The sequence below is a fragment of the Balaenoptera physalus genome, assembly GCF_965194825.1.
Source record: "Balaenoptera physalus genome assembly, chromosome: 11".
Classification (NCBI taxonomy): domain Eukaryota; kingdom Metazoa; phylum Chordata; class Mammalia; order Artiodactyla; family Balaenopteridae; genus Balaenoptera; species Balaenoptera physalus.
The window spans coordinates 39,759,844-39,786,145 of NC_138896.1; the positions used below are offsets into that span (position 1 = coordinate 39,759,844).

General features: G+C 52.2%; 1 protein-coding gene across 15 annotated transcripts in view; it reads right to left on the reverse strand.

The window, feature by feature from the left end:
* ANKS1A (ankyrin repeat and sterile alpha motif domain containing 1A) overlaps positions 1 to 26,302 on the reverse strand; it is a 186,369-nt gene that overhangs the window by 15,236 nt on the left and 144,831 nt on the right. For all 15 annotated transcript variants that reach the window (XM_082415045.1, XM_082415052.1, XM_082415051.1 and 12 more), the window contains 2 exons: positions 15,867 to 15,933; positions 10,561 to 10,667 (listed from right to left, as the gene is read on the reverse strand). In XM_082415045.1, coding sequence (XP_082271171.1) covers positions 10,561 to 10,667; positions 15,867 to 15,933 — 174 coding nt within the window. The remainder of the gene's footprint in view (positions 1 to 10,560; positions 10,668 to 15,866; positions 15,934 to 26,302) is intronic.

The following is a 26,302-nucleotide window of genomic DNA, read 5'->3' on the forward strand; positions in this document are numbered from 1 at the left end:
AAATCTAGGGTGTGCTGATGAGGAAAAGCAGAGAGGGGGGCTGTCTGCCCAGACTTTCTACTTGATGATGAGGACACCTCAGTGAGGACCTGACAAATGAACCTCCAAGAGGGTGTCACCGCAGTGACGTTCTGAACACCCACTGTTAACCCCAACATTTACTCAGAAGCCTTCACAAGCTTTTAGGGTAACATTAATACTGGACTGAAGGCTGACAACCAGGAAAACCAGATCCAGCTGGGGACAGGACCTTACTAAGCAGACCCCCCAGTCAAGAGAACCGGGGACTGTATGCAGCTTTGAGGAGAAAGAGGCAAATGGAAACAAAACCAAAACAAAGGATGTGATGGAAAATCAAAGCAAACAGTTGCCACAGCACGTCCTGGGCTCAGTGCAGGGTCCTCCTGAGTTCCTGAACTTGCCACATCTACATTCTGTGGGATTAGTTTGTGTGGTGACTATAAGGTGCTCCAAATCCTCAAAGGCAAGAAACATTCTGGAAGTTACTGTACCCTCTTGACTGAGGAAGAAACCTTTACACGAGGAGGTTTATGGGGAAAAGGGACTTCCTACTTTGTTTACTTTCTACCACACTAACGTTTACTGAGAGCTGACTATGTGCCAGGCCCTGTTCCGAGTTCCTAGTGAGTGACTAGTTAGGGAGCTAGTCAAGTAGGACAGCTCATCCGCCTAAGCGAAATCTGAAACATAACTAGTTGACACTTGGCTTGGTTGGGTTCTGTCCCTGAGGAAGAGGGTACAGGAGGGCAGGGGTTCCCAGCCACAGAGGTGGGAGCAATGCCACACCTCCTCCTCCTCCTGGGTAGGTGTGTGCATGCAGTATGTCAGTGTGTGGAAAAGCAGGCTAGGAGACAGTGCACCTGGGCTCTCCTGCTCTGGCCCCACCATGGCCTGTATCAGCCCCTGCAGGACCTGGCCTCCACCCGAGCAAAGGCCTGTATGTTCTGATGGAAGCGTGACTACTGGGCAGAGCAGCGCTAGACTGCACTCGCCTTGGGACAGGGTTTCATCTCTCAGCAGTGGTTTCCAGACTTTCCACCTGCCCCGCCCCCTCCAGCCTCATTTCCATATTCAGTATGGTCTCTGTCTCTCTCGTCTCACTCGGCAATTTCTCCTGCCAGGAGTCATAAAAAAAACAAAGGCTGAAACCTCCTCTCTTGGGGGAGAAAGAATGGGACAGAGCTACTGTCCAGGCCTGATTCTGCCTCAGGGGAAAAGCCTGGCACTGGTGCTTCCCCTGCAGCCCCTCCCTCTCCTCTCCACCTCCCAGTCCTTTCTTGGGCCTCAAGGAGCCAGGAACTGTGAGAAGAGCTGCTCCAGACAGAGGAGGCAGGAAGTGGGAGAAGTGCGTTGTTGGGGGCGGGGGCTCAACCTGGACGCACATGAAAATGCAAATTAAGACCTTAAAACATTAAATATTAGAGGTTAGTGTTAAATACAGCAAAAAATTAAAACAAACTTCAATTTGAAGTATGACGTTCAAATTGAGGGAAATAAGTTCAGATATTGTGTGGCTGTGTCCCAGTCATCAAAGGTCTTAGAGAAACTTCCAGCTGTTTTTGAAAGTGCATGAGCAGAGTGACGTCTTCAGGGAGGCCATTCCGAATTGAGAACGGTAAAATGTAAATATGAGACACACAGGACACAAAGCATTTAGCTGCCGATCCGTGAGACCTCTTCCCAAGTGAATCCCATACTTGAACTTGGGAATATTTGCTAGCAGTGTTCTTCCTGGTGAAATTTCTCTCCAGAAGCAACCACAGTCAGTGAGCCTAAAGAGCATTTGGCATTTCCTCAAGAGGACGTCCTCATCAGCTAGGAACACGGATCAGACTGACGCTTTCAACTACTTAATCATTTCCCTGAAATCATGGGCTCAGTTCCCAAATGCTGTGGCAACCAGGTAGGTGTGGCACCAGCTGCTTGCTCTGTATAGTCTGTCATATTTTAAAGTTTCTAACCCTATTTGTTATCTCCAAGAATGGGAAAGTGGAATGTACAGAGTGAAGGAGAATACAACGTTGGGATAAAACACTAATCTTTTTTTTGTTTTTCAAGGCAGAACACTCAATTTTCTACCTTATTTTCTAATTTTTATTTTATGATAATATTGAAAATTGGAAAGTGTATAAATGTTAAAAACCTCTAATTGGTAAAAAGCACTGAGAAAATGGGAGCTAGCACTTAGAATAAGAAAGACAAAAGTATTTTCTTAAAGAAAAAAAAAAAAAGACCTTAAGAGCAGATTTCTCTAATCAAGGGAAGGAAGGAGGAAGGGTGGGAAGATGAGGGAAGTACCAGCCTGAGTGAACTGAGCAGCCGATACTCACCACACCCATGGCTGTATTGATTGGGCCCGAGGCATCCTCCAGAGTCTCTGTGCACCAAGGGGGTAGCTCAGAGTTTCCCTGGGTCCTGGCAGGTTCAATGTGATACTTATGCTGCCTCTCTGCCTTCCAGAATTTTGTAGATTTCCACTGGGCCCTGCTTCTATCTCTCCCTCATATTAACAAAATAAATAAATAAAATTTTTTTCGGAGTAGAAAAGTTATATAAGTTTATTATAAAAAATTCTGAAAATTAATAAAGTACAAAGAAAAATGTAAAAGCCACTTATAAATCCATTACCTCTGGGGGGAAAAAAAACCCCAGGGTTGCCATTCTGATGAATTCTTCTAAGTGGCTTAATGTTTTTTAAAAACTGAGATTGGGATCACTTCTAGCATTTCAGTGTATTTTTCTAAGCTTTTATTGTTTAAAAAAAAAAAAAAGCAAAAGTTGGGATTGTGGTATATGTATTATTTATTTAACCTGCTTTCTCACATGCTGACGTACTGCGTGCACACACCTCCTCGTGACACTTAACCACCTGCGTCCATTGCACACTCTCTAGTTCATGGGCCTCCAATAATCTCACCCGCCACTGGACATTCTGGCTCCTCCTTTGCACGTAGTTTTCTACCATCCCCAGAACATGTTACTGGCCACAACGACAGAGTTGTCGTGGGCATGGTCATCTGGGGGGAGGGTCACTGAACATGGCACAGGACCCTGGCCTGAGCAGGCTGGGGTTGCAGTGACCACACGCACACGCTGGTGGGTGAGCCAGGAGGGACAGGGGTGAGCACACGAGTCTTCCTCGCCCAGACCAGAGCCCCAGACCTGGGCCGGCCCAGGGAGAGCGGGAAGGAGCACTGGGAAAGGGAGGAGGAAGCAAGGAGGGGCAAGGCTCTGCTGCTGCTCACTGTTGTGGCCTAAAAATCTTAATAATGATGAAAAATAGAAGCCATGCTCCCTGAAGCATCACGCATCCACTCATCCAGGGGCTGAGGGCTTTCTGTGCACCACACAAGGCAGCTGTGGTATAAAGGAATAAGAACTGGGTTCAAATCCCTTACAAAGTCAGAACCTTATAAACAGGAACTAAGCCACCTGCCTGTCCAGGTTAAACAACGAATTCCCGGTGCTGAGCGCCGGCCTGCTGGCAGGAACCGGCACTCATTGGCTCCTCCTGTGTTCACCTGTTCACTGCTGCCTGGCCCAGCTGATTCCTGCCTCCTTGGAACCTGGTCACAGAACTTCCCAAACTGACACCTTCCCCCAGCTCACGGGTGGCCTTATAAAACGCTCAGCAGCCTCAGTAACAGGAGAAGCTCAGCCTTGACCCACAGCCCCTGCTCTCCTAACGGTCCCCACCTCTACCCGGCCCAGCCCTGTCCTCAGCTGGAGAGACAGAACTCGATGGTGACAGAGAGCAACTAGTTCCAAGAAGACGAGGATGAAGTGCAAATGTTACCAGCTCCTAGTTCCTGAAGCCAGACCCCTCCTCTCCCCTGTCAGTCTCAAGGGAAGGGTTGTCAGGGACGGCTCTCCTCCCGCGTTCAGGGAGGCAACACCCCTTGTGACCCCTGTTCTCCCAGGCAGGTCCCCGGTGTCCCCCTTCTCTTTGTAGCAGGAGCAGCATCCTTCCATCCATCTGCTGCCTGTCACCCCCGAACACCTGCCTTTCTGAGGCCTCATCTGAGGTCAAGATGCCATATTCACTCCCAAATCACCAGTGCAAACTAGCCAAGCCCAGGTCAGCCAGAGTCAAAGGGCCTGGATCCGAGACCACCCAAAGCAGGCTTTACCTCGTGGATCTGAGGACAAAGCCGATTTCTGCTTCTGCTGCAGAGAAATGACCACCTTACGTTCCCACACACGGCCACGGTCACGGTCAGTCTCGATCTTTGCTATGTGTCACTACAGCTAACACTGTGCCCCCTTCAGAGCTTATGTGCAGAAGGAAGCAGTCAAATGAGATTCCATGGGACAGGGACAGACGGGGAGGGAGGCAGAGCAACCTGCCCAAAATCATACAGGGGCGCCTGGAGGAAACCCAGGTCTCCCGACTCTCAGCTGGTTCTCAGTGCGAGTAATTAGAACCCCGTGTTTTCTCCTAAGCTTTGCCCCATCCAGTTTCCTTAACTGTGGCTTCAGCCAGCTGCCCGCGGGCCTGGCCCTTCCCTGAGGGTGGAGGGCAAGAACGCCTGCCACTGGCCTGTGGTGGTGGCGGCAGCTGCAGGTCCAGAGGGCTCCGGTAGCTCCAAGCCAGTGCCGAGAGCTTACTGCAGTCTGGGCCCCACCAGCTCCTTTGCCAGCCTTTTGCAGAACAGCCCACAACACACAGTGGGCGGATGGAATGGTCTGCCTGACCCAACGGGCACCTCGAGTGATGCGCTGGCCTAGCCCACTGGCTCTGACTTCGGAGGATGTGCTGAGCCTGTGGCCCAGTCTCAGCATCTTCTGGGGAAAGGGGGGCATGGGGACCAGAGTGGGAGGCGAAGGCACTGCTCTGGGCCCAGGAGACCCAGCTTCCAGCCACAGCTCAGCTGTCTACTTGAGGAGCAGCCTGGAGCCAATGACTTAATCCCAGAGTCCTGAACGTGCTGTCCATGGACCCCAGGAGTCCACAGATGGGCTTCAGGGATGCCCGGGGACACCTGCGTTATAACTGACATTTGACAGAGACACACGGGCCCCACTGCTCTGCCCCCTGCACCACTGCACGTGTACACTGGGGGCGGGGGTTGGTCTACTAACTGAACACAACGGATGTGCTGAGATGGCAGCACAGAACCCCCTGCTGCTACTCACACTGGGATATCAGCAACTGGAAGCTACATCAACAGGGTGTGTTCACCAGTCCAATTCCATCCTAAGGTGCAGTTAGTTAAATCAACAGACATGCAAATAGTTCTCAAACTCCCTTCCACTGTGAAGGGGACCGGAGAAGGCCAGAGCAGCACCGGGGGCACGTAGAGCTGGATCCTGAATAATTCCAGCCGCTGTCACTCTGAATAACTCCAGGGAGAGCAAGAGAGCACACGCGCCCGGAAAGGGGTCCAAAGGGAGCCTGGCTCTCATCTCAAGGTTCAAGGGCCCAGCAGAGACGAGGAACCACCTCAACTCCTGGGACACTGAGGAGCTAAGTTCTTAAGTGACCACAGAATTGAGTTAGTCCCGGAGGCAGGATCCACACTTGTCTAAGAACATTCCTCTCCAAGCCTTAGCTCCACTGCCCCTCCAATGACCCGGCTGAGGGAGCTCTCCCTCTCAGGCCCTGCTACACGCTGGGGCCCAGGAGCCCCTACCATACCCACACTCCACTGAGCAGTCAGCTCCCAGAGTGCTCTGCAGAGATGGGCCAGAACTAGTGCAGAGAAGTCGAGGCAGGGAGGCATCCTGACAGCAGTGCCCGCAGCGGCCCCTTGAAGACGGGGAGCAAAGGAGACAAAGGGAGGGACATCGGAGCGGGGCGGTGAGGAGATGGCGTGGGGAGCCAGGGTGGGAACCCAAGGGCACAGCCAGCTGCGCGCATGAAGCCGGCTTTCGGGGCTGAAGAGTGCGGCTAATCTGGGGAACAGGAGCAGGAAGGGAAGCTCGGGGGGCTGGGGACCTGGCTGGAAAGCTTCACGGAAGCCAATAAAGGACCTCCTTGCCGAGCTTACGCCTTTAGCTCTTGCAGGGCTCGGTCCTCTTCACCTGCCATCTCTCTCCCACTCGTGGGAGCTGGCACAGTCTCAGAAACAGACAGGAAAACAGGGGAAGGCTGTCTGCATGTGGCAGAAGGCTGTGAAGAAATAAATGGATGGAGGAGCACGAGGCCTCCCCGACGCTGCCCCTAAGAGGCAGTGGGCTTGCCGGCTCAGTCTCTGTTTCCAGCCCATCCCGAGCCCGCTGCCAGACTCATTTCCGCTTTCCATTTGTCCAACACCCAGCCTCGACCACCTCCCATGTGCCCACTCTCCACTCCACCCTGCTGTCAAGGGGCACCATGACTCCCGGGAAGCTCTGCCTGGGGAGGGCACAGCCACAGGACCCCGCCCCCCAGGCCCAGGGCTGAGACCTCGGGGCTCCCCCAGAGCATGCTTTCGAGGCCCCTCGCGGTCAGGCCCAGCCCACCTCTGCTGCCCAGTCAGGGCCCTGCCCTTCTCTGCACCTCGAGCCAGACTCCCCCCTCACCACAGACAGTGTGGGCCTCTCCCTGGAGTCTTTCCAAGTCCTGCAGGCCTCTACAAAACCCCCAGGACAGCAAGTAGAACCCAGGGGTTCAAAGTTGGACAGATCTGGGCTAGCATCCCAGCTCTGCCACTTCCTGGCAGTGCCTCCACCCTCTGGGCCCCAGCGGCCCCGTCTGCAACTTGACGGACAACTGCCCCAGGGCTGGGCGCCAGCTCAGTGCCCGGCAGGCAGTGAACCCTGGGTGAGCGCAGGGCCTCCTCCCCGCAGCAGCACTTAACACTCGGCCGCTCTGTTGTTACTATTGCGCTGTGTGCTCCCTTCTCCCAGCTCATCTGTCAAGTTCCTTAAGGCTCCTACATTATCTGCTTTTCTGATTTCAGATCCATTCATTGTAGGAAATGCAGAAAATTTATTTCACTCCAAAAAAAGAAAATGAAGCCACCCATAATCGCTGAGATAACTGACTGTGGAAAACATTTTGGCTCACTCCCTGCACCTCTAGATGTTTTCTTTTTTGAAAATTAAGGTCATGTTGCACATGGATTTTTGTGTCTCAATTTCTTCACTCAACACTCCAAGGTGAATGTTCCTCCACATCAGACAGTCTTAAAAACCTTTTTAAATGTCCACATCATACCCCAGCGTGAGGAGCACCGCCATTTACTCAATGAACACTTCCGTAAAGGGAGGGCAGGCCGAGTCCCAAATACAGAGACCTGCACCAGCGCGCTTGAGCTGCAAACCTGCCAACCACAAATCACCTTCCTTCCGCGCTGATTAACTGCATTTCCTCCCTTCTCCCGAGAAAGCCCATTTCCTGTGGACAAGATTTGTGGTGAAAAAAATGGAACTGGCTCTGATGCACGAGCCAGTGTGGTGGGCTGGCCGGCAGATGTGTGAGCCTGATTCCCCGCCCCTTCTCCCAGGGTCTGGGGTCAGCCCCATCAGCCTTGGGAGCGAGCACCTGGCAGACCATGCTGCCCTGCCCCTGCCTCCTGCAAATCAGAGGCCCTTTCTGCCTGCAGACAAGAGGGTGTGAATAAAGTTCAAGGTGCAATGCTCGCTGGTCCAGCTCAGTCATCACATCACAGGAGGAAGAGCCAACAGAAAGAGGGTGTTGAGCTTAGACAAGACAGGACCCAGGAGGCCGTGACAGAGGTCTTCAATTTTCTAATGGGCTTAAGTGTGTTGTGTGTGGCCCCAAAAGGTAAACCTGGTTCAATGGACAGAAGCCACAAGGAAATAGATTTTGGCTCAATATAAAGAATGCTCTAAACCAGACCGAGCAATGCAGAGAGTGAATGGGCTATGCCTTTGTAAGGTGGAGAAGCCCGTTACTGGGAAAACATCACGGCAGAGCTCATCTGGAAGGGACTCGGGCACAGAGGGGATGATGAGACCACACGATGTTAAAGTCCCTTCCACCTTGAGAGGGAGTTGCGCGACCCCCCTCAAATGCCCTATACTCCTCCCACAACAGCTCGGAGGAGCCCGCCACAGGGAGATTCCATAGCAGTCCTCAGTTTCCAGATGTTCCTACTACATCTAGAGTCTGGATGGCTTCCTGGGAGCCACTTGTGCATCTTGTAGAAGAGTCTCCAGGGTATTTCAAAACTAAGGGAAACATTTACAGCCTATTGGAAACCAAACCACACGGGGATAATACCACAGCTAACATGATGTTAAGTTATACCATATGCAAGGAGGGAATGTTTCTAAACAAAAATGCTCCCTTCTTGTGTGTTTTCTTCCTCTTTTTTCTGGTTGCTAAAACTTAATTAGCCTTGTGGCCCATCTGGCAACTTACATGCAATTACCCAGGACACTTTGCATGGCTACTCAGGCCACTCGAGGTCTGAGAAGGGACAGGCCAGGCTGCGGTGTAATCAGCATTCCTTCCTGCATGGACTCCGCCTGCCAGCTGCCCCTCCAGAACCGAGAGGAGAGAGAGGAACAGCTCGCACCCAGGGCAGCAGGAGGGGCCTGGAAGGCCCTGGAAGAATTGAGCTGCTGGCCTCCCTCAATGAGTGCCCTTCCCAAATAGAAACAGACGTGTTCTAACAGAGGCCCTGCATCTTGCGTGGATGTTTCGCCTAGGGCCCCCCCAGCTACTTTCCGGTCAGAGCACAGGGGTGACAGGGAAGCACTTTTAAAGGAGTCTTGATATTCAAGGCTTAGGAACCTTAGCCTTTCCAAACTAGCAGGAGGAGGGGTGAGAAGTCAAGAGCTCAGCCCCTAAGACTCCTAAGCTTAGGGAGGGGACACTCTGTGACATCCACGGCCACCCTCCCTTGCCCATCTGATGGCCAGCGCTCAGAGAGGGAAGGCCCCTCAACACCCAGCACCAAGGGCTAAGTGTCCTCACTCACTGGCTGAACCCCCACCTCCACCTTGGGTTTGTTGGCCTTCCCCATAGAACATGGTGAGTCAGGGATTAGTTTACAACAACTACAAATATACTCAGTTCAACTTAAAAAAAAATTATTTTAAAACCTAAGATTTTTAAAAGCTGAAAAATAACTGGCCCGAAGCTGGTTCTGGAAAGGTGGTTTGTAGCAGCCTTCGCTGTCTGCCCCGAGGATGGAGACGGCCCAGGTAAGGTGAGCGGTCCCAGTCAGGGTTCCCCTGGGAGCCCCAGGCCAGCTCCCTGGGTGGCCCTCTACTCAGGAGGCACCCAATGCCACCTTGTTGGTGAGAAGCCCACAGAGACCCACTCTGAACAGGAGAGGGCGGGGGAGCTCTGGGCCGACCGACCACCACCCCTCAACCACGGCAGCGAGGGAGCTGGGGGGTCAGAGGTCTGCTTCAGGGAGTGAAGGCAACTCAGCATCCACCCGGGACTGCGTTCCGGGAATTGTCAGAGTGGGGGGGGATAGGCCCGCCAGGAATCAAGGAGGAGCCTCAAACCAGCTCCTGACATAACACGTGCAACAGGGCGACTTAAAGCATATCAACGGTTCCATTCCCACTCCCCTCATCCATGAGTAAGAAAGTGGCCGTGCAGCACGGTGGTTAGAGCAGGACCCCCAGAGCCGGGTGCCAGGCGCACATTCCTACCCCACCAATTCCCGGAGCTGTGGGCATGAGCAAGACACTCCACTGCTCTGCATCTGGAAAACGGAGATGTTGATAAGAGCGCACATCTCAGGGCTGCTGGGAGAGTCAATGAGTGGATACATGCAAACCACTGCCCCACAACTGCCCGCACACAGAGCACTAACAAGACGTGTCAGCTCTGTCGTCACCACTGCGCTCAACACCTGCCCTGGGGCAGCTGGGGCTGCCTGGGAGCCGGAGCCAAAGCCCAGACCCGACCCATGAGGACATCTTGGGAGGGTTTCCAGGAGAGGGATGGTCACGGGCAGCCCACCCTGAGCTGCCTGCTGGACTGACACAGGGAGCGCTGGGTCCAGAGCCCAGGGTCCCAGCCGGGCCCCTACTCCACGGGGAACCTGAGAAAAGACACTTGGGTTTTTCTTTTCTTTTTCTCTGAGCCGTTGTGCTCTGCAAGAAGAGCGTGCAAAGTTATAGCTCAGAAGAGGAAGCAATCCTTCCCACCCCCAGCTCAGCCTCTCATCTGGGCCACCTCTGAGGCCACGGCCCCGCCAGACACTCAGCCTTCCTGAGGGAGACCAGGCTCCCGGCTTCAGTGACTACGGGCTCCACGGCATAGTTTTGGGGAACAAACGGAACTTCTGGTGTCCGGCTGAGATAGGAAGGGGAGTCGCCAGGGGGACCCGGCCGTCCCGTGCACCTCAATGCTCGGAGCCACCCACTGCCTGGGGTCCGAAAGAGAGACGGGATGGGGCCAATGGGTGCATCAGAGACACCCCTTCTCGGACGCAAACTTGCAAAGAGCTCTCCCCACAGGGCCGTGTCCGGAGCGGAGATGAGGAAGCAGGCGACACTCTGCTGAGCGCCCTGGGTCTAAGCCATGCAGCTCCCTCTTCCCCGAGACACAGGTCTACGTACAGTTTCCAACTCTAGCACGGCCTGGGCAGCAGGGAGCGTCTCCCCCGGGGCCTGGACACTCACCAGGAAGCGGACATCGTCAAAGCCATTGAGAAGCAGCCTGCTCTCATACTGCTGCAGCCCCACGGCCTCCAGCCACTCCCCGACGCTCTGCTCCGGCGGCCGTGAACCTGACGAGAGAGGAATCGGCAGACGCTTGAAAAGGGAAAAACCATTGAGGCGGTAGCAGCGGCACTCAGAGGAAGACAGATGGCACTGCCACATCATAGTCATTACCATAAAGCAGCCACACTCTGTACTAGAGGCGGGAGAGCGGTGGCCCCCGCGGCCCCTCCTCCGTGGGTGCGCCAAGAGCACCGGGCGGCCACCGCCCACTCACGCGTCCCCCCGGGTCCTGCTGCTCCGGGGCCTCGCAGCACCTGCACGGCCGCCGCCCAGTGGTCGGGGGAGCCAAGCCCCAACGCTCTCCGGGTTGGCGCTCGTCCGCCTCCACGGAGGTATTTCACAAAGTCTGTCCCCACGGGCACCAGAAGGGGCCGGGGACGAGGGACAAGTCCCGCGACCTTGCAGCACAGGCCGGTCAGGGGCGAGCGCGCCTCTTCATGCAGCGGAGGGACACAGGCACAGCGACCACAGCGAGGACTCCGTTCACGGTCACGGGGAGCCAGCGCATGCAATACAAGCAGCAGGAACCCGGCACGGGGAGAAAGGAGACTTTTACTTGTCTTTCCCCAGCAGTCCCGGAACAAGCAAACCATGGCCACCGGCCCTTCGTGCTCAGAGGCTCAAGGCGGCGCGGTGCGGACAGGCGGGCGCGCGCATGGGCCGGAGCTCCGGCCGGTAGCCGGGTCCCCAACTAGACTCCAGCTGCCGGCGAGCGGGGCGTCTCCCGGGCCAGGCCGCTGTCCCCGGGGCCGCCTTCCCGGGCGGGGCTGTGTGGCGGGGGCTGGGCGTTCATCTTCCTCTTCCGACGGTGGCTGCTCCTGTGACTGGCCTGCCTGCTCGGCTGGAAAGCAGGCGGGCAGATCCAGTTCTTGGCTAAAGAAGACAAAGCCCAACCCAATAAAGGAGAGAGAAAGGAAGCGGTCCTCCGTCAGCTGAGCTGTGGTGGCTCAAGTCTATTCCCATTCTGCGCTGCTCTCTCTTTGGCTGAGTGATAAAGACAGCAACTGTCTTCCCAGGGTCTCCGGATCTTGCTGTCCTCCTCTGAGGATGAGCAGGGAGGGGAAGACACGCATTTGCTCCGCTCCTCAGGTAGGACAGGGGAGCGTGCTGGTGCAGGGAGGAAAAAAGTTCAGCCCTTCCGGGCAGACCTTGGATGTTCTGAGCTGAACGCCTTAACCCCACCTACTTCTCCTGTTCTCGTGGGCAAGAACAGATAAAAGAAGAAAAAAGGAAAAAGGGAAGAAGAGGTGCAAGGAAGGAAAAAGAAGAACCAACTATAAAAACATCACCTCCGGAGAACTCTTGACACGGTGAAAGTCATTATGCTGTTCCCGGCACTTTCTGCCCCTCTGGGCAGGCCAAGCCCAAGTGGCTTGGTTGTGTAGGAGACCCTGGTGACCCACTGTTCCAGGCTCCCCCTCTCCTTTGTCCTTTGCTGAACAGATGGTGGTCAGGGTCCCGATGCACACTGCAGCAGCACTGCGAGATGCTGAGTCTGGGGGCTGCTTGAGCTCCCCTGCCCTGGAGTGGGGCCGTCTGCTCCAGGAACCTAAGCGGCAGGCTCTTGTATGCCCTTGATGTCAAGTGTCCCCCGGCTGCTGATTCATTCCTGCTCGTAATCCCCCGGCCGGACAGCCGTGGTCTGGCCTGCTGCTGGTGGATGTGTGCGCGTCCAGAACCGCAGCAGAATGCTTTGTCTAAAGGCTCCTGGGCTCCACGCTGCCTGCTGCCGGCTCCACAGTCCTTGCTCGCTCTCATAACGTCTGGCCCTCCCCCCTCCTCCCCTCCCCACCCTCCTCCCTTCCACACTCAGGAAAATACATCAGGGATCGGACATCGCAGCAGAAGCTGCTGCTTCTGCCACCGAGGGAGAAGGAGACAGCAGCACCAGCACTGGAGCAAAAGGACAGATTTTCCAATATCTGCTGTTGCCTAATACACATGCGTACAAAAGTCAGAGACGGCCAAACTTTACCTCCAGCTCCAGGGGCTGGAAACAGCTTATCAGGGAGAATAGAGAAGGAACAGTTCTGTAGTTTTGGCTGATAGTTTCTAGGACAGCCAGAGAGGGGACAGAGGAGGGACACTGTCCTGAGGGCACAGCCCACGGGTTAAGTGACCCCCGCCCCCACTTCAGGAATGATTGTGCCTCTCTGCCAGGCAGATAAGCCGCGCGGTATCACAAAAACAGCTGACAAAATAAGGACATTACAACTCATAGTCCTCAGGTGAGCACACCAAACAACTTGGGAAGAGACTTGTCTCCAGGCCGTCAGAGCCCAGCAGAGAAGTGCCAGGCCCAGAGCAGGCCATTCACTATCTGGGGGAGGAGGACATGGGAGGAGAGGCACCAAGGACAAGGGGAAACCAGGACCAAACCCCCAGTACAGCTGAGGAGACAAAAACGGTAACGTGTACAGAGACACAAACCCAGGGACCACGTGTCAACCTGTGAACGTGCTGGGAGGCACCTGCATCCCAACAGGCTGTTGGTGGCCCTGGTGAAGAAGGGGCTCTGTGTGCTGGGAGATCAGGCCCCTAGAGGAGCCTGTATTTAACAGCTACTCAACAGCTAAACGGCTGGCTCCAGCAAGAGAAAGCCAAGCGTTCTCTTCTGCTGGCTAGACAGAACAGGCCTTTGATGACAGCAGCCAGAGTGGCCCAGGCCCGGGGGAAGGCTCGCCCTCCCTGGACTCCTGACAGTGGGATGAGTTGTAAAACATGCCTGCCGAGGATACGGGAAACCAGCTCCAGCGCTGGCCACTCGGAGGCCCACAGCCCAAAAGAGGAGTGAGATTCAAGGGCCTCGCCCTTCAGGACACAACCCTCTGCAAAACCAGTCACACCAGGCAATCCCATGCTTAGTTAAGGGCTGCTAGCTGGCACGCCTGCTCCTCCTCCCAGGATGGCAACCCCACAGCCCAGGTCTCTTCTCCTAGATCCAGAAGCCCAAGGACAACATGAACTCTGACAATGGTCATTCAGAATAAACAAGAAACCTGCTCTGGTCTGAGCTGAAGGCTGGTGTTCCCCGAGGTCCTGGGGAAAGCCCCCTCCCGACCCATCAGACAGAAGACAGAGGTTGCAGGCAGGCCTGGGCCCACGCTCTCCATCCTTCACAGCCTGGCCGCCGTGCAGATACTGCGAGCTGGGACTCTGCAGCACGGGTGGACGCACCCTCTGCTCATGGCCACCTTCCTGTGCCCGCCCTCGACTTTCCTAAGCTGGGGTATGGAGGATGGCTCAACTCAATGCTGCTAAAACAAAACTGCGTGTTGGGATCCAGAAACCTAGGGGGGTAGCTGGACCAACTCTTGCCATTCACATGAGTTCGTGGGGGGTGAGGATTGGAAAGTGGGGCCCACAGGGCAAGGAAAGAGCTCAGTGTCACCAGCTCCAAGGAGAAGGGCTCTTTCAGAAGAGTGTTTTCCAGAAGGGCTGCCACACTCCTGTTTTATCAAAGCCAGGAGGTAATGGCCTGATTCTGCCCCAATCTCTCAAGCACATGCAACTGATGTAGCCTCCTCAGACGCAGAGGGGTACAGGGAAGCAGAAAGCAGCCTCAACTGAGCTGATCAGACCCATACCTGCTGCCCCTAAAGCACATGGCAACAGTGTTTGTCTCGGTCCTGAACACCTATTCCCAACAAACACACGCTCTCGGTAAAAGCCTGCAAACCACGACAGAAGGAAAGCTCCCCGGACTGCGTGTAGGCAAGTGCCTGGAAAGAGAGCCACAAACTCTTAGCCAGAAGAGCCACTTGTGCAGACCCTCAGCATAATCCAAGACTGGCAAAGATGAACCCAACCCAACCGGACCCTCTCTGCTAGAGCCCAGGGAAACAGGGCTGAAGGGAGGGTGTCTCCAGGAACCCAGTGGGAAAAAGGGTGGAGGGAGACAAGGCAGGGGGGCAGACGCCCCTCCTCTCCAGGTCTGTCGATATGAGGAAGTAATCATTTCCTGGAGAAAAATGAGCATAGCTACTATTTACTGAGTACCTCTTTAGCTCAAGTGTTTGTATATATTACTCATTCTTAACAAACATAAGAGAGAAGTACTATATCCAAATGTTGCAGATGGGAAACTGTGGGCTCGGAGGGAGTAAGCGACTCGCCCTGGACACATAGGTATCTAGAATCAGGATTTGAACCAGGGCTGCGGCTCCAGAGCCCATGCTCTCTCCACAAGCCCCATGGCCTCAGCAGCAACTTTCTCCCTGACGTGCACACTTGCCCCCATCCCTCAGACTTCCTGCCAGGGCCAGAGGCCCATGGAGGAACTAGAGGTGTCACTCAGGGCTCACAGGTCAATCCTGGATGGAGCCTCCTGAGTGAACAAGGAAGCCACCCCTTCAGGGCAGAGAGGCCCTTCCCCGATAAGGGGGAGAGGCCAGGCTCCCAAGCTGCTTTCAGCCCAGATGCACTGGTGGCAGTTCTGTCTTCAGATGCTTGGGGGAAGGGGTGCAACAGGTGCTCTGGGAGGCACCTTTAAGATGCCACCTCACCTGAGCAAACAACACAACCATAATCCTATTACCAAGAAAAACAGCTCAGGTATGGCCTCCCTAGTTCCTTTGTTTCAAACAAAGGAAATAGAGGCAGGCCTCACCTGTAGGGCTTTGAGATGAAAAGAACACCCCAAGTAACAGTGATCTGAAGTAAAAATGATGAGTGCCTAAGTAAATGGAAAAGTGGAGAAACAGACACAAGGAGGAAACAGCAGATTCAACCCTTCCAGGCGATGCAGGCTAAACAGTCCAACCCAGCGCTCTGCCGCTGCCGTGGATCAGGTGAACGAGAGCCACGTGCCCATGAAGAGGTAGTGCCAGAGCCGCCTGGGAAGCTGGGAGACCAACACGAGGAGCACTCCACATTAAGCCAATCAGAGAAAGCCTACATTTATGAAAACAATGATGAATAAGTGACAATCGTTCACTTTTTATAAAAGGGCTTCCTAATAGACAGCCTAAAATTCAATTTGTACACTTTTCCCTCCACTATGTAAAAGGAGTCATGGCTCCTAAAATAACAGCTAGATGGGCTGTGTGGACACATGAGATTCCGAATTGTAAGAGAGTGACGTGGTCTGAGGCTGACTTCTCTCACCCCCCCAAATGTCTGTCTTCTGCGTCAGAGAAAAACCTGAGCTAGAAAGGACCCAGAGGGTGGTGTTCCACGGGGAAAATGGCTGCTTGGTACCATACCTGAGATCTTCTGCTGTTCCTGAGAAAAGTCAATCCCTTCTCCAATAGAGCTCATGATCTTCTCAATCTGAGATGGAAGAAAAGAGGAACAAAAAGGAAAGGCTGTCAGGCTCGAGTCAAACATTGGCAGCTCACCGTCAGCGCACACACCGGGGTAGGCCTCCGGGTCTCTTCCAGATGATTCCAAGGTCCAGCACCAACCTGCAAGGTTTCAGAGCTCACGGCGCTCAGATCAAGCAAGGCTCTTCTCTGGCCACAGCCCCGTAGGGTCTAAAGACGAGCTCTGAAGGGAGTGAGCGGGTAACAATCGGAGCTCAGCTGCTGGAAACGCCCAGGAGCCTCCCTTCCAAGGCAGTTTATATGTCAGTCCCCCCACCCTCCAGCTCTTCCAGACCCAGCGGAAACTGGGCAGAGGGTGCAAGAGCAGGCCAGTGCTGGCACCCTTCACTGCTCATGCTAGAATCTAAATTCCATGAGGGCAGAGGCTTTGCCAGCTTTGTTCCATGCTATACCCCCAGCGCCTAGAGCAGTGCCTGGCAATTCGCAAGCATTCAACAGATAATTGCTATTGCATGACTGCCAGCTCTGAGGTGTGGAGACATTTTCTAGAGCACCTGAATGGGCACATAACGCTGAATGGAGGATCATTTGATCCCTGGAGGCCGGCAGTCCTGGATGCAGCTCTGCATTCAGGGGAGAAGAGGTGCAGATACTTGTCCTTCCTCTGGACCACAGCAGAGAGAGCTGGTCTCAAAGCATCCAAATGTCTCCAGCATTGCCCCCTATATGGACCACCTGTCCCAGCCATCTGGCTTTGGTCACCCTGGGCCAGATTTAAGCCCCCTGCTCCCAGAAACCTGGCCAGGGGCAGGCCCAGACAGCGAGGAGGAGCCCCCCCAACCCCAATTGGGTTGCAGTGATAATGAGCTCATTCACTGCTCTTTTTCCAAAGAAAGGAAAAGAGGACCTTTTGTACCAGGGCTTGGATGTTTTTTCCTCTAAGTGCAAGTAAGGAGCCTCAGGTCTGACAATCAGAAAAATAATAGCTCTCCAGCCAGCCTCCAGCTGGCAGGCAAAGGCAGCACATTTGACACCCGGCAGAACAACACAGGGTAAGCACCACCTCTCCCCTGGCAGCCGGGAGCACAGGAAGGTCTTTTCCTCCAGCAGGCACCTAACTGCTTGTTAATGCACACTGCTAACTCCATCCCTGAGCTCAGCGAAAGCAAAGGAAACAACACATCTGACCCGTGCAGCAAACAGAGGGTGTGCCTCGACTTATCGGCCGGCAGCCCAGAGGCCGGCATCAGAAGCAGGCAGTGCCTCGGCAGGTCTGCAGTGCCCCTTAAAGAAAAGGCCCCCTCCCTCCAGCCCTCCCCAGAGCATCCCTTTCTCTGGCCCTGCCCATTTCAGGTGCAACACGGCAACGACCCAGCCAGCCAGGAGGGTACTTCCCTCCCCCCCACCCCCCCACCCGCAACGCCGCAGTGTTGCATCCATAAAATCGGGGGTGGATACTGCCTCCCATAAAGGACTGTGTGGATTAAAAGTATCATGTACATAGGCATCTGGTCGAAGACCTGGCTCATAGTAGATGCTCAATAAAAGGTTAGCTTGCTTCCCACTTCCCCTCTGTTGTCCACAGTGCTCCGACCTAGTAAAACTTATTTTTAAAGTTTTAAAATGTATTTTTGCTTATATTTATTTTTTGACAATACATCCACATGATTCAAAACTCAAAACAGGCAAAAGGTTATTCAGAGAAAAGTCTCCTTCCTACCCGTCTCCCAGCTGCCTGTAGTTCTTCTCTCTGGAGGCAACCAGTATAACCAGTTTCTCAAGTATCCCTCAGATCTATTTGCAAGTAAGCAAATATATGAATGTATTCCACCACCACCCATACTGATAGAGGCGTTCCATATATGCTGTTCTGCATCTTTGTTTTTCCACTTAATAATGCATCTTGGAGTTCTTGCCACAGTTCATAAAGAACATTTTTTTTTTTAAATGGATGAGGTATAGTCATCCTGTGTAAGGCTATATGATAATTTATTTAACCAGTCTTCGGATGGGCACGTGTGGAGTTTCCAATCTTTTCTCATTCTAAACAGTGCTACAGTGAATACTGTTTCACATACATCTTTGAACCCAGGTGCAAGGATATCTGTAAGATATCCTAGTGATTTCTTGAGAGTCCTTCCAGGCACAGAATCTTGAGTTAGCAGCAGGGACCTCACAGGTCATATAACCCCAACTCCCACGCCATGTCCAATTTTGCGAAAGACCTTCCAGAGATGGGGCACTTGCTAACTCTCCCAGTCAGTTCACCCTATTTGCATAAAGCGCCAAGTTATAACATTTGTCTTTCTACAGATTTAAACGTTTTTTCTAACTTCATCTCCTCTTCCACAGGAAAGGCTTAGGGATATGTGAAGACAGCTCTTACCTTCCAGATAAACTCTCCCCCACCACCAGGCTGCAAGGCCCAACCTGGCATTAAATGACACATCAGTCATTACATTCAGATTTCATTCAGCAGCCTCAAAGCTGGGCAAAGAGCAGGCACTCCACAGGTATCTGCTGATGTGCCTTCTTTTTCCTTTTCTGCATTTATAGGAGAAAAGTAGGGTGCTCGAGGTGAGGAAACTTTTTCTTACATGGGGGGTTGGGTCCTTATCCCTGGAATGGCTCTACCAGCCTTTGGATCCCTCCTCCAGGCCAAAGCGGGTAAATGTGGGAGAATCACCACTGCAAGCACCAGGACGGATGGAATCAAGCATGTTTTATCTGCCATTCTTCCCCGTGGGTCTGGCTCATGGTAAAAGAGGCAACTGACAGACAGACAGACAAAGAGCAGTTTACATTTACTTAGAGCCAACAATGAAAAGCTGTTTTCCCAAGGCCACACAGAGGGTCGGGGTGGGAAAAACTGAAATGGAAGGTGACTCCAAGGTGTCTTTTGAAATAAAGTCAAGCCCTACATTATATATTTCATTATCATTATAATCACCTAACACCCAAAGCCCTGGCTGGCCTGTCCAATCAGTATCTCCTGGCTGCTCAACCCATGACATTTTGCCAAAGGACCTTTGGAGGTCAGAGTGAGCAGAGTTGGACACGCTGCTGCTCCTCTGCTGCTGCTGCTTCTCTGCTCCGTTCCCTCCTGCTTGCCCCAGGGGTCACCCTCAGGTGAAAAGCTCAGCTTCCACAGCCCTGTGGGTGCTTCAGCCTGCAGGCCAGCTGGGAAGTGCTAGCCGGGAACTCTCAGAACCAATGTCATCCAAACTAGAAAGTGTGCTTTGTTTTCTGTGAACTGCAGTAGCTAAGTCCAGCTGAGAAGATTCTAGTTTATAGAGGAACTGAGAGCTCTCCAACAGCTTGCAACCCAGGACCCCTTCCAGCCTTGGTGAAAGCACAGGGCTAGGAGGGAAGTGGCAGTGAAGCGGGCCTGCGCGGGCAGAGACTGGCAGGTCCCCACCCAGCCCCTCAGCCAGTCCGTGGACACAGGGAGGAGCGGGAGCTCATCATCTCCCCCTGCCACACCCCCGGGGCCCAGAACCAGCGAAGGGGGAATATGGTCATTTCAGTCTAGACACAGAGGAGCGGTCATAGGAGACAGATACTGTTCTGATCTACACACTTCGTGTAGTTTAACCATTTAGGCTTGAGCTAAAAAACAATTTGATTAGGCTGCTTTCCCAGAAACATTCTGCATCTCAGGGGAATGTCAGGGGAAGAGGCAGATGGAATGTACCAGAAGGGAACAGTTCAACATTCTCTTCTTCTTCTATTGTTTGGGATCCATGACATTTTTGGAGAGAGATGGGAAATGGCCATGATTTAATACTGCACTTTGGGACTTCCCTGACGGCCCACTGGTTGAGACTTTGCCTTCCAATGCAGGGGGTGCGGGTTGGATCCCTGGTAGGCGAGCTGGGGTCCTGCATGCCTCCGGGCCAAAAAACCAAAAAAGCACAGAACAGAAGCAGTATTGTGGCAAATTCAATAAAGACTTTAAAAAATGGTCCACATCAAAAAATCTTAAAAAAAAAAAAAAATACTGTGCTTCACATGAACTCTATAGAGAGCTCATATTTGTGTTTAGTAAAGTAAAGCCTGAAAGTTATCACCATAATGGACTCATCTATTCAAAAAATGCTTGGAAATATTCCATTTTCAGCAAGTATTCAGAATTATTCCATTTAGACTTTTTTTCCCCCCTACTAGGGCTGTATAAAATGTGTTCCCTGTATGGCTAAAAACAGAACCAAAACCAAACACTAGAAATCCTGCCACTGAGGCCCTCTCCCATCTGCTTGTTAGGAACACAGGATCCCGGATGCCCACAGGCTGGCAACGGGAAGTGACATTCTATATCCAGAGAGGCTCCACTCTGGTCACCATAACCTGGCTGCCAGGAGCAACTCAGATTATACTAGGCTTTTCCATGGACACTGGGAGTCACGGGGGCAGGGGGGAGAAGACAGCTGCTGCGGGGATAAATACCTCCCTAGGTTTTTTTTTTTTTTTTATACATTTATTTATTTATTTATATTTATTTTTTGGCTGTGTTGGGTCTTCATTTCTATGCAAGGGCTTTCTCTAGTTGAGACGAGAGGGGGCCACTCTTCATCGCGGTGCACGGGCCTTTCACTGTCGCGGCCTCTCCTGTTGTGGAGCACAGGCTCCAGACGCGCAGGCTCAGTAGTTGTGGTTCACGGGCTCAGTTGCTCCGCGGCATGTGGGATCTTCCCAGACCAGGGCTCGAACCCGTGTCTCCTGCATTGGCAGGCAGATTCTCAACCACTGCGCCACCAGGGAAGCCCCTCCCTAGGTTTTGATGGGTCTTCTGTGCCCCAGGAAGTGTGCTGGATAAAGGCGGTCCAAGGAGAACCACAGCCTCGGTGCAACATGGCTCTGAGGCCCGTGGGGAGCCTCCCTCCTAGGAGGTGGTACGAGTGAGAAGCAATGGGCATTTTCAGGGGCTCTCACTGCAAAAACATCAGGGGAACAGGAATCAGTCTGGTCATAAGCTGAGGCCTGAGAGGAGAAAGAGAAAGAGATTGCCTTTCTCCAACCTTCTTTTGGTGCAAATGGGAACCTGAAGGGAGATGTTTCTGGAATTGACTGGCAACTGAATTTGGTGCCTGACGTCAGACACTCCCCCCCACCCCCTTTTGCTGCCTGCAGAGCTATCAGCTCCCAAAGACCCTGCCACCAGATGGAAAACACACCAGTCCCGTTGGGCCTGTACCACCAGGGCTGGAGACACCGTCTACCTCTCCTTCTCTGCCCCCAACACTTAATACTTTACTGGCCCAGAAACACACTGTGCTTGCACTGTAACTTCCCGATTAGCTGTTTTATGGTGTGTCCCAGAGACACTATAGGACCAATAAAGGTAAGAACCCCGTTTCATACTGTTTCTTTAAGAGGCCACATGGCAACTTGCACAGAGCTGGCACATGGAGGGGCCGGGTAACAAACAAGTTACCATTTGTTAAATGCCCAGGCCAGGCTAGTCACCTCACTGATACAGTAAGAGGGGAAAGGCAGCCAACACTCTGAACCCCAGTCTGGATTCTCTAACTCCCCTTCCCTCCTCATTTTTATCTTTTTCCAACCTCCCTGAGTTGCTGGCACAGTGACCTCACACCCCACGACTACCAGCTGGCCCTTTCTCTCAACAGTCCCTCAGAGCCTCGACTCACTGCCAAGGAAACGTGTCATCCCATTTTTCAGGTGAGGATGCTGAAGCGCTACCCCACAGCTAGACGCCCAGCCCCCAGCTGATGGCACTGCTCCCAGTGGGGGGGCCGAGCCTGCCCTCTGGCGGGGACCAGGGGGCAGACCCTCTCCCCGGGGCCAGACAGCCTGGCTTGGACAGCACCCCCCATTCCCGGGAGCACAGGCTGAGCCCTCGCCTCCTCGACCTCCCCAGAGGCCCCGAGCCCCTGCCCTCAGGTGACCGACGACACCGGAGGTGGCCCCTCGGCTGTGCAGGGCACCCTGATGCTGCTGACGCTGCCTCCCAGGCCCAGCGAGCACATAAGAATGCATCATCATCTCTGTCTTCTGCGGCTCAGCGGCCGACAGGCACTCCTCAGCCTAGAGTGGGCTTTGATTCCCCACATTTGAAAAAGGGTCACCGACCAGGGTCTGAGTTATTTGTTCCCTCTCTCCCCAGACTGAATTGCACAAGGCCTGGGGAAAGACAAAGATGGATTGAAGTAAATTATTTGTCCTGATTTTCTAACCTTGTCAACTGCGTTTAGGAGAGGGACAGGGTGGGGGGAGGGGAGAAGACAGCAGGGGATGAATACAGATCTGCCAGCGGGCTCAGGGCTGTCCCTTCCGAGGCAGCTCCACTAACAATGAGTCACTTCTTTTCCACAGAGCAAGGTTAGTCTGAGTCTCATGGGGTTGGGGGGACCTTGGATCTTTACCATATTTATTGTTGTATCCCCATTTGAATCCCCTTTACGCTGCCACCTTCCTTCTCAATCCCCCTTTTCCTAAGAGACTGGGAGACCACAGAGCTGTTTTGTTTCAAAAGTCTCTGTCCTTCTGTCTCTGACACAGGCTCAAACGAAAGCCCAAGCCCGAGGTGTGCTTGCCCCAGGCTATGTTGGCCGAGATTGGAAGCCCGTGACCTCAGTCTAAGTCTCTAACTCCCCTTCTCCCTCCTCATTTTTATCGTTCCCATACCTCTTGAGTGGCTGATACCGGCCTTGCTCCCCAAAGCATCGCACACCCCACAACTACCTGCTGGCCCTTTCCTTGACCGGTGCTCGTGCCCCAGACCTGCCACTCGGCAGAAAGTAGACGAGACCTGCCAAGTGACCTTCTCATTCTAGAACAGCCTACTATACAAGCACTCTTTAACTCAAAGCCCCAAGAAACTGCTGAAAGAAGAAAAAAAGTTGGGAGACCTAGATTCCAATTAACTTATTATTGCTGCCACGTAACTCTAGGTTATTCGCCAAGTACTGGCTTTAATAAGTGGGACAAGACTCTAAAAGATTAATGAGGATTATGTATTTGGGTTCTAGTCCAATTTACGCAATCTACTTTCTGTCCAGGAGCAGGCTTATTTGGGTGAGGAGGGTAGGAATGAGGAGGAAGCCACTCAGAAAGGCTGCAGTTCTCTCAAACACTGGGGAACCTGCCTCTTGGTCCTTCTTCAATTTTGCTTTCACCACCAACAATTTCCAAGTAACCTTCCCTTGTTGGTCCTGTTCTTCCACAGCCTGAGTTTCACTACAGTGTGCTGCACTGTTAGTATGGCTATGGATTAAAGTAGCCCAAAGAAAACACTCTAAGCGCCCACTCAGAATTGATTTCCTCAGCAGTGCGGCCAGAGAAAGAAAGGGGTCCTATATCCATTGGCTCCTCAGATTCTGCAGGGGAACCCTTGCCTTGTAATATCAGGGAAGACAAATGTAGAATTTTGAGTACAAAATTATATATACTTAAGATGTTAAAAAAAAAATTATATATGCTTGATACAAATACACTACCAGTAACCATAAGATGCCCAGAGACTTCCTGCAGCCTGCCACTCCTAAGTATCTCTGAACTTGTGAAATAGGAAGAAGTTGGATAGATGAAGTTGATAGAGTCCCCTAAATTCATTTTAAAGCACTAGTTAAAATCTTTCAGATAAGCCTTACACAAAAGAGCACATACTGCACTGATTCCAGTATGTGCTCTAGTTTATATAAAGGTCTAGAATAGGCAGAACTAATATCCAGGATTGGGAAAATGTCAGAAGAGTAGTTGCTGGGGGGTGGGGAGGGGTAAAGATTGACTGGGAAGGGACACGAGGGAACTTCCTGTGGTGATAGTAATATTCCTGTATCTTGACAGGAATTTGGGTCACACAAACGTATGCATTTATCAAAACTCAGGGAATGGTAGACTCAAGATTTATGCATTTTATTTGTATAAATCCCCACCCCCAAAACTATAAACAAATACCAAACTCTAGGTAATGATATACATGTTAAAATGTTTAGCGATGAAATGTACTGATGTTTGCAAGTTATTTTGAAATGCATCAAAATATAAAATGGATTTTATTTTATATTTTGATGGGATGGATAGATATGAGATAAAGCAAGTACAGCAAAATCTCAATGTAGAATCTATGCTCTAGGTAGTGAATATATAGGCATTCGCTCACTATTCAAAAGTCTCTTTCAAGTTTTCTGTACATTAGACGTTTTTCAGAATAAAATACTGGGACAAAAATCTCTTTTAGGATCAAATCCTTTAGAGAATAATAAATGGTAAGATCAATACTGGTTTGAGCTTCATCATTTGTAATGAACTCTGCTCAACATGCTAATAAGCAGAGACATGCCCAATAGGCAAAGGAAACAAAGAGAAAGGAATGTGGGAAAGCTGACTTCACCATTATTCTGAGTCAGGAAGCTTTCAGGGTTAAGAGCTCTCAGCCCCGCTCCTCTGTGGTGTGGCCTTCTCTATTCTGGAACCCAGGCTAACCCCAGTCTTGACAGTCTGAAAACTCAATTATCAAAGTGTTCCCAGGGAGGCACAGGCCCTGGGAAACTGGTTCATATAATCAGACTCAAAGGACACTGATCCCTCTGTGAGTTGCTTTAGCATGACAAGGAGCACGTTAGGACACTTGGCTAGTAGGATACATTTGTATCCTCTACAGCACGGTCCCCAACCTTTTTGGCACCAGGGACTGGTTTTGTGGAAGACAATTTTTCCACGGACTGGGGGTGGGGAGGGGTGGAGGGGGTTCAGGCGGTAATGGGAGCAATGGGGGAGCAGCAGACGAAGCTTCACTCGCTCACCCACGGCTCACTGCTGTGCGGCCCGGTTCCAAACAGGCCGTGGCCCGGGGGTTAGGGACCCCTGCTCTACAGCCTGAAATCAATAAAATGGGATCAAATCCACCCTCAGAATACTGCAAGGGAAAGGTGTGTGGACCATGACGAGAGCTTATTTAATTATCCCTTGGGACTTCCCTGGTGGTCCAGTGGTTAAGAATCCGTCTTGCAGTGCAGGGGACTCCGGTTCAACACCTGGTCGGGGAACTAAGATCCCACATGCTGCAGGGCAACTAAGCCCGCGTGCCTCAATGAGAGAACCCGCGTGCTGCAGCTACAGAGTCCCCACGCCCTGGAGCCCATGCGCCGCGACTAGAGAGAAGCTCACTACAGAGAAGCCCACTAGAGAGAAGCCTGTGTGCCGCCACGAAAGATCCTGCATGCCGCAACTAAGATTCCGTGTGCTGCAACTAAGACCCGACGCAGCCAAAAAAAAAAAAATTATCCCTTTCCTACTTCAGGAGGTCATCTTTCCGGAAAATTAAGTACAGGTGCTCACAGCAAGGTACCCTTCTCCTTGGAAAGTACTTGGGATCAACACTGTTAAGACTCCAGCCTTCCAGGGCGGACAGGTTCCAGGGCTAAGTTCTCTCAGTCAGGTGCCGTGCACTGAGTACCCCCTGAGTGCCCTCCCGGCGATTCAGTTCATCCTCATAACCAGCTGGGGGGCAGGGGGGACTTCCCTGGTGGCGCAGTGGTTAAGAATCTGCCTGCCAATGCAGGGGACACAGGTTCGAGCCCTGGTCGGGGAAGATCCCACATACTGTGGAGCAACTAAGCCCATGTGTCACAACTACTGAGCCTGTACTCTAGAGCCCACGAGCCACAACTACTGAGCCCATGTGCCACAACTACTGAAGCCCGCACGCCTAGAGCCCCTGCTCCACAACAAGAGAAGCCACCGCAATGAGAAAGAAGCCCACGCACCGCAACAAAGAGTAGCCCCATGCTCGCGATAACTAGAGAAAGCCCGCGCACAGTAATGAAGACCCGATGCAGCCAAAGATAAATTAAAATAAAAAAAAAAAGTTCCTCCCACTTTAAAGAAGAGGAAACCAAACATGAGAAAAGTTAAATAACTTTTAACTTCAATAACATGATCACAGGAGTAGAAATATGTGGCCAGTGCCTGATTAATTATCTTCCAAATTCAGCTTATTTAGGGCCTAGCTTCTACTCTAGTAAAGCTCAGAGTAGAATTTCAAATATGTGGGACTGAGGACATTGGAAAGGCAGTGTACACTGATGGAAAGAATGAGAACTTTGAAATAAGAAACCTGAGTTCAAAATCCACTTTTAAAAAAGTCCACTTAATTAGCTGTGGAACCTTGGATAAGTCATTTTAACATCTCTTTCAATTTCCCTTTCTATAAAATGTGAAAAAATTCCTTACTCATGCAATCATTGCTACAGGCAAATTACTTGACCTGTCTTCTTAAAGCCTCAGTTTCTTCAAAGGCAAAATGAAGACCTCAACACGAGGTTCCTATAAAGATGTGAGACAGCACATAAGGAGTCTTAGTGAAGTGTCTGGTTCCCAAACAGAACTCTAATGAGGAATTAATTTATTAT